The 12956-nt window shown below is 41.1% G+C and overlaps 1 protein-coding gene across 1 annotated transcript; it reads right to left on the bottom strand.

The window, feature by feature from the left end:
• Positions 1-4395: 4395 nt before the first annotated feature.
• LOC130857158 (delta(3,5)-Delta(2,4)-dienoyl-CoA isomerase, mitochondrial-like) lies at positions 4396-11498 on the bottom strand. Its single transcript, XM_057742590.1, has 2 exons — positions 11150-11498; positions 4396-4595 (listed from the first exon to the last, which is right to left on the bottom strand). Exons 1-2 carry the CDS (start codon positions 11496-11498, stop codon positions 4396-4398), a joined length of 549 nt encoding a protein of 182 aa, XP_057598573.1.
• Between the last annotated feature and the right edge of the window lie 1458 nt (positions 11499-12956).

The raw sequence follows: 12956 nt of genomic DNA, 5'->3' as shown, positions 1-12956 counted from the left end.
CTTACCTACAGCTTCCAGCGCACAATTTCTGCCATTGAATTTGGCGTATTGTGTTGTCATTATCTGTGCTGGTGACTTTTTCCCTCCCTAAAGTATCAACTACTTAAGGACAGAGTCTATGTCTTCTTGTTTATTATTTCTGTGTCTTCAGTTCTATGAAACTCCCCCACTAGACTTGCTCTGCCAACATTTCCTCAGAGATCCCTGGCTGGGGAGAATAAAAAGTAGAGACCATAATGTAGAGGCCCAAGCAGGATCATTTGTTATTCAAAAAGCTAAAGGCCTAGAAGATTTTTTAATTAATTAATTAATTTATTTATTTATTTATTTATTTATTTTTGGATGCGTTGGGTCTTCGTTGCTATGCACAGGCTTTCTCTAGTTGCAGAGAGCAGGGGCTACTCTTCATTGCAGTGCATGGGCTTCTCGCGGTGGCTTCTCTTGTTGCAGAGCACAGGTTCTAGGCACGTGGGTTTCAGTAGTTGTGGCACGTGGGCTCAGTAGTTGTGGCACACGGGCTTAGCTACTCCGTGGCATGTGGGATCTTCCCAGACCAGGGATCAAACCTGTGTCCCCTGAATTGGCAGCTGGATTCTTAGCCACTGCGTCAAGAGGGAAGTCTCAGCCTAGAAGATTTCTGACTGAGGACTGAATTTCCAAGGCTTATGGTGAAGGGAAACTAACATTTTTAAAGTACTTATTAAGTGCTAGGCATTTGTATTATTCAGTACTCTTTCACTCACTTGGTTTCTCTCCTACAGCTGCCAGGCTTTCTGCACTGTAGGAAAGCTGGTAGCCAGCAGCCCCAGGCTTACATTGTTTCAAATAAGAACCTGCAACCAAAAAGAAGCCTTCTCTCCTATATATAAAGCCAAACAACAGACTCTAATTAGCTTTACTTTTGTCATCTGTCCCTGTGGACCAATCACTGACCCAGAGAGATGGAATACTATGACAAGCCATGGCCAAATTATGTGTCCTATGGCAAGAGGAGCAAAGGGAATGGAAAAGCTTGGGCAGCCAAGAGCATTAGTTACCAGGGCTAAAGCGTATTGGAGTCAATTGTCTGCCTTGAGAACCTCTTCTCTAACACTCTAACTATTATACCCTAAGGATGGCCTTCTTGTGCCCTGCAGAGATGGATTCAAAGATCTTAAGGGGCCTTTTCAGATTTCTGGTTAAGAGAGAGCATGCACTGCTAGCCAAGCTTTGAATGGTGGGCCTGTTCTGAAATAATGCAGAGAACTGGATAGTCAGCACATCTGGGTGGATCTGCTCCCACTGCTAGGTCTTCGGGGCTTCCAAAACATTCTCACACCCCATTAATTTGACCTCCCTCATTCCCAGTGCTCCTTCACCAAATGATGACTTGACTCTTCAAACTCACTCCTCCTCTAGCCATTTTCTCCACTTGCTTTTTAAGAGACTTACTACTGAAATTCATTCATCCATTCCTTCAAATATAATTTTATTGAACACCATCTATGTACCAGGACTACACTAGGCACCTTAAAAAAAACTTTAAGAATGAAAAAAGGCCTGCAGAGAGTTGAATCTGCAGATGTCAGCCTGACCAGATAAAGCCTTCTATTGAGTACTTTTAGACTTTTCCTGACTCCCAGGTCTTCAGAACACTGAACAAGGCAGGTGTGACTTACCAGGTGTGGTTTCCAGGTGTCCTGACCCATCCCTTTCCTCACTCAGTCACAAGAGAAATCCAGGATACTTTTTTCAATAAAATGAATAAGTTAATAAACCTATATAAACAAGTAGGGGCTTGGAGAAGATATGGCTGGGTTTTTTTTTTATGAAGGTGGAGTATAACTGACTTTACACATGTACACATGTATGCTCAACTTGCGCAGGGCTGAATGGTTCTGACCTTACCAGCTATCCATTTTCTTTCTGGCAATTTTCTCTCTCTATAACTTAGCAACAGCAGCAATAGCAAGGTAGCCCCAATAGCAAGGTCAACTGCTCAAGGATATCTCTGAGAACTATGACGTTTTAGTAAAGCTGAAGAAATAGTCTCCCTGGGCTTCCTCATCTCTCATCTCTACTCTGTTCTGTTGTCAGGGAAAGTTTTAAACTCAGTTTTCCCAGACTAGAGGAAGCCGTTCCTCAGCCACAATACTTTCTGAGTAATAACAGCTGATAAGAGTTAAGAGGTCTCAGGTACTTTTAAAGGGCATCCAGCACTCTCTGATATCTCCCCAGAACTCAGTGTAGGGTCTCAACTGCCCTTGCTCTGAATGTGAAAAGAGTACAAATGGCACTGGTTGACCACCTATGCGGTTATGTCTCCTAGAGTGAAAACTTTAACCTGTCAAAACCTTATAAAGGTGGATGGGACTTCCTAGGTGGCAAAGTGGTTAAGAATCCACCTGCCAATGCAGGGGACACAGGTTCGATCCCTGGTCTGGGAAGATCCCACATGCCGCGGAGTAACTAAGCCCATGCGCCACAACTATTGAGCCTGCTCTAGACCCCCCCCCCCCCCGCCGTGAGCCACAACTACTGAGCCCACATGCTGCAACTACTGAAGCCCATGCGCCTAGAGCCTGTGCTCCACAAGAGAAGCTACCACAACAAGGAGCCCGAGCACCACAATGAAGAGTAGCCTCGCGCTCGCCGCAACTAGAGAAAGCCCGTGTGCAGCAACGAAGACTCAATGCAGCCAAGAAGTAAATAAATTTATTTAAAAAAAAAGAAAAGAAAGAAAAAACCTTATAAATGTAGAAAAGATTACTCTGTAATTTTCATGTGCTACAAAATAAAATCTCCTCAAAGCCTCAGGACAAATGAAATGTAGAATAGGCAGGAATGCTGAGCCAATTACAGTTTTGCTTAGAACATCCAGGCATTTGGTCAATAATGGAGAGGAGAAACTGAGACAAACCTGCAGGCAAGACAAATGAATAGCCAGAGCAGCCTCTTAGATACAAGTGGCCATTGTATGCAGAGCTGGCAAAGAGGCTGGATCAAGAAAGGAAAAGCAGACATCTGACTGAGGTCTCATCTTGTATAAGGAAGTCTCTAGATGAGTTGTGATTATATGCTATATTAAGTCAATATATATTTTGATAGAGACTGCAAGTCTGTAACTCCATCGGAAAGTCATAATCACTTTAGTGTCCAGGAGTGACTCTGTAGACCAGCATCAGGCAGGTCAGGAGGGCACAGATTATGTTCAGAACACCACATGGAGGTAGCTCAAAGTTCGAATGGAAATCTTTGGGTGAAAGGAACAGACTGTTATTTGTGAGACAGATGGTCTAATATCATGTTACTGTCTGTTTATTTCCTGTGCCACCATCAAGCCTTTGGTAAAGTCTTTTTTTTTTTTTTTTTTTCAAAAGTAGTGGGGTTTTTTGTTTTGTAGTTTGTTTTTTTGGTGCATGCGGCTTGTGGGATCTCAGTTCCGTGACCAGGGATTGAATCTGGGCCATAGCAGTGAAAGCCTGGAATCCTAACCACTAGGCAACCAGGGAACTCTGAGCCTTTACAAAAGTCTTTTTGAAAGCCCAGCCTCATGTCACCATACTGCTAGGATTAAGGGCAGCATTGCGATACAGCAACCCATCTATGTTTCCACATTCAAAGCTTCCACACAGGAGCAGCTATAAACAGCCCCTCAGCTCTCCATTAACCCCATATGCAGCAAACTTCATCACAGATACAGCCAGAAGGAGGCATGTCACTTTCCTTCTCTGATCCTCAGTTCCCTTCTCCTGTAGGGATAGCATGATGTCCCAGCTGAACACAAACTGATCTCAGAATCTGGATTGTCGCAGAATTAGTGGGCTAGTGTATGCTCTTTGTGCATGAGTTAACACACATGAGGTGGTTCCTGGGGAGAAAGAAGGGATGAACGGAGGCACTGTCAGGGACTCAGCCCCTGTATATGCTAGAGGTACTGATCTCCTTAGAGTGGGCGCCTTAATTTGAATTCCCCTAGAAATGGACCCTGAGATGGGATTCAAGAGCAAGTAGATTTTAGGTGGTGCAGGAAACACTAGAAGGGAAGTGAGGAGTGAGAAAGGGAAGGGAGGGAGGTCCATAATGAACAAATGATCAAACCAGCTATCACTGTAGGTGACTGGAGTTTAATCCCATGAAGAAACTGTGGGAAATTGTGTCGAATACAGGACTCAGGGTTTGCATGCCAAGGCTGAGAAAATGGGGTTTATGTACGTCAATTCCCATCAGTCATTGGTTGAGGACTGCTCCAGTGCAGGTATTAACTCCCTCCACGGCCACCCCTGCCACTGTATTTCTAGCCTGCCAGATACAGGGGCTGTGTGACCTTCACGCAGACATGCAGATGCAGGCAGGTGGAAATTTGTTAGTGAGCACTTAGTGAAAAGCCCAAAGGGGAGGGGCAGGGCACCAAAATCATCTGCCACAGAAGGGCTGGAGTATGGTGTACGTCACATCCTTGTGAGACTTGGGGTACATTTGGGGAAGCTTTGGGGCCTCAGTGGCAAAGTTAAGGAGCTGATAATTCCCCTCTTTACCCTCCTCTACTACAAACTTCAGTGCCAAGGCCAGAGCTGGAGAATTCTGGCAGAGGGTATGATGCAATGGGAAGATTCCTTTAAGAGGTGATTGGAGCATAAGAATATAAACAACTTCCCGCAATTCCTGTGAGACACCTCTGAATACTCCTTGGACTATCTGGGGAGACTTTTGAGGGAGACTAAGGTCCTGTATGGCAAATGGCAACTAAGCACCACTGTGATTGGACATTTACATTAAGATGGCTTCTTTGGAACCCACAGTCTGGTGAGACCTAGGATATTCTGGCTGCATGGAACTGTGGGGAGACTCCATGAGATGGCATACACAAAGGGGTTAAGGCAGTACTGAAACACAAAGGCACTTTCAATAAAAGGCAACTTCTGTTACTTTTGTGATCTCTGTCAATGAAAGAGGTCATCAAAGACAGAAAAGGCACATTCCTCAGAATGCCAAGTCTGTCTTTGTGCAAAGTTCTACATGTCTGTCTCAGACTTTGGGGAGTAAAAGGGAATCAGAGCCAATCACTTTTCCTACTCACCTAGACTTTCTGACCTAAGGTATTTGTGTCAGTGTTTATTTATGTATATATGTGATCACATCCACGTGCACGTCTCTGTGTATGTAAATGATGTGTGTGCAACGTACGTGTTTTATTGTATGTACATCTGTGGGCATGTGTGTCAGTCCGTGGGGGTTGGGGGATGGTACCAATATTGCCCTGTTCTCCTCTGCAACTTGTACCAAGCCCAGTGGTCACTCTTTCAAAGCTGCCCTGTGATCCTGGATCTGGGAGAAATTAGAGGAGCAAATTTTTCAGGCTACCCTTACTCTTGGGGTCAGCCTTATAGAGACTGAATGGTGGGCTAAATAGGTGACTGATGGTCTAGCCAGGCACAGCCCAGAGCACAGCCTAAAGAACACATTAGTGAGCCTGCACAGGGAAAGTAGAAGCAGGAAAAAGAGAAAGCAGAGAGAGGTGAGGACAGGAGTGGGATGGGGTAGCTCAAAAACTGGAGCCCAGAGCCAAGAACTGAGAAGCTCTTTTCTATGATGTACAGGATCCAGATAATGATTTTCTAACCCCTTATATCAGGAGGCCCAGATTGCCCAGGCAGAACTTCCTGGACAGCCTGTGCTTGATGCCAGCCCAAGCTGAAGCAGGGCCAAGTTACAAAACAAACTAGATGAAGGCAGAAACTCCGTTTGGCTTCCCTAGGACCCAGCACAGCAGCCAGAGTCTGAGCAGATGCATGTTTCATGTGCAGGAAATCCACTAGCCACTTTGGCCATACAGGAAGCAATTGTTCTCACAATAACAATGTCATGTGTTTGCACAGGGACAAACGGTTTATGAGGCCCTTTAAGTGTATTATCTCATTTGAGCCTCATTTGGGCCTTTTGGAAACAGTGTCATATCCGTTTTATAGATGAAAAGATATAAGCTTAGAGGTTAAGTGATTTTCCCGTGGTTATATAGTAACTGGTTAGTGACACAGCTAGGACTGGAATTCAGGTTTGTCTGCCTCCAAAGCCAGAACGTTCTGTGTCTCCTGTTTCCTTTCCTAAATTGGTTTCTCAGTGCTCCCTTACTGGAGACATATAGGGGCCCCTAGAAAAGCAAAAGTCCACTTTATCGGGCCCTAGAAAGCCCAGGAACCTGGTCATTCTCAAGCAGATAAGATCCTCAACTCAGCCACATTATAAGGCAATCCATCCAGGGAACCTTGTGTGAGCTGGGATAGAGGGGACCTGGGAGCAGAATGTCTCAGGAGGTGTCCAGATGTGTTAGAAACCTTGCCCAGTATGCATCTAGGCCTGGTTCAGCTCAGACACAGAGAAGGAAGGCAGAAATGCCTCCAGACCCCTCCACCAGAATCAGAGTACAAGCTCCTCAGCCTCAGAAAGAGACCTGGATGCCTTTAATTCCTGGCTATGAAAATAGAAATTTTATCCTAGAAGATTCCTGGATTACTAAAAAGATTAATCCTCATTGGTGGAGGAATAAATGAATTGAGTCTGTTCCTCTGCATTTCTTTGTGCTTTTGTTCTTCTACCATTCAGTGAGCTTACTGCTTCACTTACTTCTTTAGGGAAGAAAAGACCATAGCAGGTCAAAAAAGTTGTTTCTTAGCTTTTGAGAGTTAAAACCTCAGACTGCAAGTGCATGTGATACAAAAGCAAGCTTCCTGTGGCTAAGACTAGCTTGGGGTATGTTGAAATGGGGAAGAAGAGTTGCAGGGAAGAAAAGAGGATATGGGAGAGGTTGTACCTGAAGTTGACTGAAAAGGTGGGTTATGACAGAAACTTCAGTTTTAGAGAAAATCCAAGTACAGGGTAAACCTTGCCACCTTTGCTAAGTATAGGCCACAAAGGCAGCAAGCCCCAGAGTGGAGATAACTGGATGCTATACCTGGGCGAACAAATCTGAGGCCACCTCACAAAGCTCCCTGCTCCTCAGTGTAGCAAGGGGCATACCAAGATTTCTGTGCTCCCAAGAGTGGCATATAAGTGATAAATGATTACAGAGAATCTCAAGTTTCTTGAGTTCCAGCCAGTTACAAGATCAATAGAATGATCCTGGGTCCCTGAGTGGAGTATGAAAATGGTATGAAAGAGATGAACATAATATATATACTACCAACTGTGAAATAGTCAGTGGGAAGTTGTTGTATAACAAAGGGAGTCCAACTCGAGGATGCAAGATGCCTTAGAGGACTGGGGCAGGGAGGGTGGGGGGGACTCAAGTGGGGGGGCGTCAAGGAAGGGAGGAAATATGGGGATATGTGTATAAAAACAGTTGATTGAACCTGGTGTACCCCCAAAAAAATAAAATAAAAAAAAATGTAAAAAAAAAAAAAGAAAGAGATGAACATAAAGGAGCCAGAGTGACTGGAATGATGAACAACCCAAGAGTGATCCACATGCCTCTGCAAATATAAAACTATATACGCACAGCATGTGCACAAGGTTATTTTCATTGTGATAATAGTCCTAATAGCAAAAAAAAAAAAAGAATGAGGATGATCTACCAATTCCACTTCTGGATATATACTCAAAAGAATTGAAAGCAAGGACTCGAATGGATATATGTAGATCCGTGCTCATAGCAGCATTAATCACAATAACCAAGAGTGGAAGAAACCCAAGTGTCCACTGACAGATGAGTGGATAAACAAGTATGGTATATGCATACAGTTGAATTGTATTCAGCCTTAAAAAAAAAGGAAATTAAAAAAAAAAAAAAAGGAAGGAAATTGTGAAACACGCTACAACATGGTTGCACCTTGATGACATTATGCTAAGTGAAATAAACCAGTCATAAAGGGACAAATATGGTATGATTCCACTTAATAAGGTACCTAGAGCAGTGAAATTCATAGACAGAAAGTAGAATGATGGTTGCAAGAGCTAGAGGGAAAGGAAAAGGGGAACTATTGTTTAATGGGTACAAAGTTTCAGCTGGAAAAGATTAAAAAGTTCTGGAGGTGGATGCACAACAATGTGAATGTACTTAATGCCACTGAATTGTGCATTTTAAAATGTTTAAATGGTACATTTTATGTACATTTTACCACAGTGAAAAAGAGAATGTACTTTAGGGTGTGAGCTCCATGACATATTAAGTGAAAAAAGGAAAGAACAGAATAAGCATAAAGCATGCTACTTTTTGGTTAGAAAAGGGGGTATATCCTAAGGATGAAAAAAACTACAAAGAGGGAATTCCCTGGCAGTCCAGTGGTTAGGACTCTGTGCTTCTACTGCAGGGAGCCCAAATTCAATCCCTGGTCAGGAGCTAGGATCCCACAAGTCTCGAGGTGCAACCAAAAAGAAGAAAAAAAAAAGAAAGAAAAAAAAAAAGAAACTGCAAAGAAATCTTAAATGCTATTCAATAATTCAATTGTCCTTAATGGTATTGATAATGCAATCTGAATTTAATAATGTATATTTTAGAATTAAAACAAACAAGTAAATGTTAATTTTTTTTCTTTTTTTAAATTTTTTTATTGAAGTATACTTGATTTACAATGTTGTGCCAATCTCTGCTGTACAGCAAAATGACTCAGTTATACACATATACACATTCTTTTTTTATATTCTTTTCCATTAAGGTTTATCACAGGATATTCAATATAGTTCTCTGTGCTATACATTAGGACCTTGTTGCTTATCCATTCTAAATGTAATAGTTTGCATCTAACAACCCCCAACTCCCAGTCCATCCTTTTCCTTCCCCCAATGTTAATATTATTAAGAACCAAGATTTTCAGTATAAGAGAAAGGAGATACAATACAAAATTCTAAGGCAAAGAAAAAAATGTAACGTTCATTTTGAATTGGAAATATTAACACTATTCAGTTTTTTTTTAAAATGTGTATCCCAGCTCTGTCTTTCCAAAGCACCTGCAAGCAATACCTGTAGTAGATTCTATGAATGCCCTGTCCCACATCCTCTTATGCCTGCTCTGAGTTCACCTGAAGTGAAGAGTTCCGGTGCACACTTATCAACTCAAGCTCCAGATGGACGTGCTGGGATTTAAAAATCTAGGGATAGTTCTAGAACAGCGAGGAATGAGAGTTGGTGGGTAAATAACCCGGCATTTCTGTCCCTGAGCGGGACAGTTCTGGGGCTCATTCTAGGTGTTCCTTAGAGAGCTCCCAGCAGGATTGAGCCCTATTTGCTCACAATAGTAATTTGTTCATTAATACACCCTTCATTGGCTTTTTGCCCTTCCCTGATTCATTTCCCCACTTCTTGATTTGTATTTCTGGGGATCATCTCCCAAACAAACTACCTGACCTCAAATCCTTGTCTCAAGGTCTGTTTTCAGGGGAATCCAAATGCAGAAAAACCCTGACAGTAATCAGTACAGCCTGTATTGTGATCACTAATTATTATTTTTCACTAAAATTAGCCACAGTTCCTTAAAGAAATAGCTTATGAAAGGTATGAAGCAGGGAGAGTACAAGGTGAACCAAGGATATCTTATCATGCCAGAAAACAAGGAAGCTCTTAAAGACTAATGGAGACATTACAAACACAGGGAGCCAGTTAAGGAATTCTCATTGACCAGTTTTGGGATAATTTGAGAATCAAAAAGAGTAACAACTGTGAAACAACAAGGTTCTACTGTATAGCACAGGCAACTATATTCAATATCCTATAATAAACCATAATGGAAAAGGATATGAAAAAGAATACATATATGTATATATCTGAATCACTTTGCTACACAGCAGAAATTAACACAACATTGTAAATCAGCTATACTTCAGTAAAATAAATGTTAAAGAAAGAATAATGACTGTGATTGAATTTAAGCAACCTTTCAGCCCTAGCTTTCAGTTACAGGAAATAAAAAAATATAAGAGCAAGATAGGGAATTCCCTGGAGGTCAAGTGGTTAGGACTTTGTGCTTTCACTGCCAAGGGTGTGGGTTCAATCTTTGGTTGGGGAATTAAGAGCCCACAAGCCGCAGGGGGTGGCCAAAAAAATAAATAAATAAGAACAAAATAAATTACACTATTAAGACACAAATAGACAACCCAAAACATGACATTCACGAGATAACTGTCTCTTCAAAGAACTGATGTCATGAGAGAGAAAAAAAAAGGGTATAAGAATTGTTCTAGATAAGAATACACTAAAGAGGCATAACCAAGTCCAATGCGTGAACTTTGATGTAATATTGGTTTGATAAAATAAACACAGCTATGAGATATTGTAATGACTGTCTAGTCTGGGCATTAGTGTCTCAGATTAGCTGGTCTCATAGATTGAGTTGGGAAGAATTTTTTTGAAGACTTTGTGTACTGTTTGTGAATTAGTATTATTTCTTCTTTAAATCTTTGGTAGAATTTGTAAGTTAACCCAACTGGGACTGGAGTTTCTTTGTGGGAAACGTTTTTACCCAAAAGTTGAGTTTCTTTAATAGGTACATAGCTGTCCAGGTTATGTTTCCTTTTGAATGAGCTTTGGTGGTTTCAAAGAATGTAAACATTTCATCTAAGTTGTCAAAAATTTTGCATAAAGCTGTTCATACTATCTGCATATTATGATTATAATGTATATAAGAACTGTACTGATGTCCTCTCACTCATATTGGTAATTTGTCTTCTAATTTTTGCTGATCTCTTTGCCTAAAGTAATATCAATTTTACTGATATTAATTAATCAGTTCTAGTTTCATCAATTTTCTATATTGACTTTGTTTTTTATTTCATTGTTTTATGCTCTTATTTTAATTATTTCCTTCTGCTTACTTTGGGTTTAATTTGTTTTTTTTTAATAAATTTATTTTATTTTATTTATTTTATTGGCTGTGTTGGGTTTTTTTTGCTGTGCGCAGGCTTTCTTTTTAGTTGCGGTGAGTGGGGGCTACTCTTTGTTGCGGTGCGCGGGCTCCTCATTGCCGTGGCTTCTCTTGTTGTGGAGCATGGGCTCTAGGCACATGGGGTTCAGTAGTTGCAGCACATGGGCTCAATAGTTGTGGCTCACGGGCTCTAAAGCGCAGGCTCAATAGTTGTGGTGCATAGGCTTAGTTGCTCCACAGCATGTGGGATCTTCCTGGAGCAGGGATCGAACCCATGTCCCCTGCATTGGCAGGTGGATTCTCAACCACTGCGTCACCTGAAGTGAACATTTTTCCTGCACCAGAGATCACCACAGCATGACAGTCAGCATCTTCTGCAATCTTGTTGAAGCACACCACCATCTCACTCCAGAAGGCCTTGTTCATGGCATTTCTCTTCTCCGGCTGGTTTAACTGCACATGTAGAACGTGTTTCTGGGCAGGTGTCACCTGAAGGGACTCATAGCTGTGGCCTGGGGCTTGGTCAGGGGCCTCTTTGGAAGCCTCATCTTGTGCAAAGGAACTCATGGGACGAAGGCTAAGGCTGAGACCCAAATTGGTGGGGGCTGTCAATTGCCTGGTCAACAAGTCACGGAGTCTCTGAGAAGCTGCTATCGCTGCCACCATTGCTGCTGGTATGCCTCATTTGTTCTTCTTTTTCTACTTTCTTAAGGTGGAAGCCTGGGTCATTGAGAGCAATTCTCTTTTCTAATACACACATTTAGTGCTATAAACTTTTCCATATGGACTGTATCTCACACATGTTGATTTGTGTTTTCATTTGCATTAAGTTCCAATTGTTTTCTAATTTCCCTTTTGAGTTCTTCTTTGAACCATGTGTTATTTAGAAATGTGTTAGTTAACAAATAGTAGAGAATTTTCTAGATTCTTTCTATTGATTTCTAATTTAGTTTTATTTATGGTCAGAAAACATATTTTATATGATAAGAATCATTTTACATTTATTGAGACTTGTTTTAAAGCCTAGAATATAGTCTATCTTGGCAAATGTTCTACATGCACTTGAAAACAATATCTATTCTGCTGATCTATATTCTTTTTAGTATTGACTTTTTTAAATGTCAATTAGATCAAGTTGATAGTGTTGCTCAAGGTTTCTGCAGAATACACGTGCCATCAAGGTCAGAGACAATGAGAACTGGAGTGGGTTTCAGTGCATTCTTGTGAGCTCCAACTTGTATTTGTGGCCATTATTTTTCCAGCCTTTTTTTCTCTCTGTGTTTTCATTTTGGCTAACTTCTATTGCTATGTCTTCAGGTTAACTGATTTGCAATATCTAATCTGCTGTTAATCTCATCTAATGTATTTTTTCATTTCTTTCTTTCTTTCTTTTTTTTTTTTTTTGCCTCTAGGAGTTTATTGGAACATTTTTATATCTTCCATGTTTCTTTAACATGTTCATGCTTCCTTCTACTTTTTTGAACATATGAAATGTAGTTATAATAATTTTGATGTCCTTGTCTGTTAATTCTATCATTTGTATCATTTGTGGATCTGTTGCTTACTGATTGATTTTTCTCCTCATTATAGGTTATATTCTTTGCTTCTTTGCATGACTGCTAATTTTTGGTTGGATGCCTTACTTTGTCAATTATTGGGTACTGGATATTTTTTGTACTCCTATAAATGTTCTTGAGTTTTTTTTCCAAGAAATAGTTTGATCCTTTCAAGGCTTGCTTTTAAGCTTTGCTACTTGGGACCAGAGCAACTTTTAGTCTAGGGTTAATTTTGCCACAGAAGTGAAGCAATACTCTTCTGAGTATGTCACCTGATGACATATTCTGGCTCTCAGGGACATGAAATGTTTCTGGCCTATGTGAGACCAGGATTTTTCCACTTACTTTCCCAAGACTTGGATAGTTTTCTTATGCACATGTACTGATCAGTACCCAGATGAAGGTATGAGGAGAACCTTCTGAAGATATCCAAATTGCTCACCCTTTTCAGCTTTCTCTTTTCTGTGCTGCTCTCTCCTCTCTGGTACTTTACCCTGAAAATTCTGTCCACTTTAGCCACCTCAAATTTTCAACTTTGTCTCCTCAACTCAAGGAGAATGCTGAACTC

The sequence above is a fragment of the Hippopotamus amphibius genome, chromosome 1 (genome assembly GCF_030028045.1).
Source record: "Hippopotamus amphibius kiboko isolate mHipAmp2 chromosome 1, mHipAmp2.hap2, whole genome shotgun sequence".
NCBI lineage: Eukaryota > Metazoa > Chordata > Mammalia > Artiodactyla > Hippopotamidae > Hippopotamus > Hippopotamus amphibius.
Note: the sequence above shows the minus strand (reverse complement) of the source record. Positions and strands in the feature narration are given on the sequence as shown.

Bases quoted from the DNA above. Each gene is read 5' to 3' on its own strand.
- LOC130857158 (XM_057742590.1), bottom strand. From the start codon at position 11,498: ATGGTGGCAGCGATAGCAGCTTCTCAGAGACTCCGTGACTTGTTGACC. The intron at 4,596-11,149 runs GTGACGCAGTGG...CACCTCTTAAAG, and splicing joins AGGAAAAATGTTCACTTCAG to GAATCTTCCCATTGCATCAT.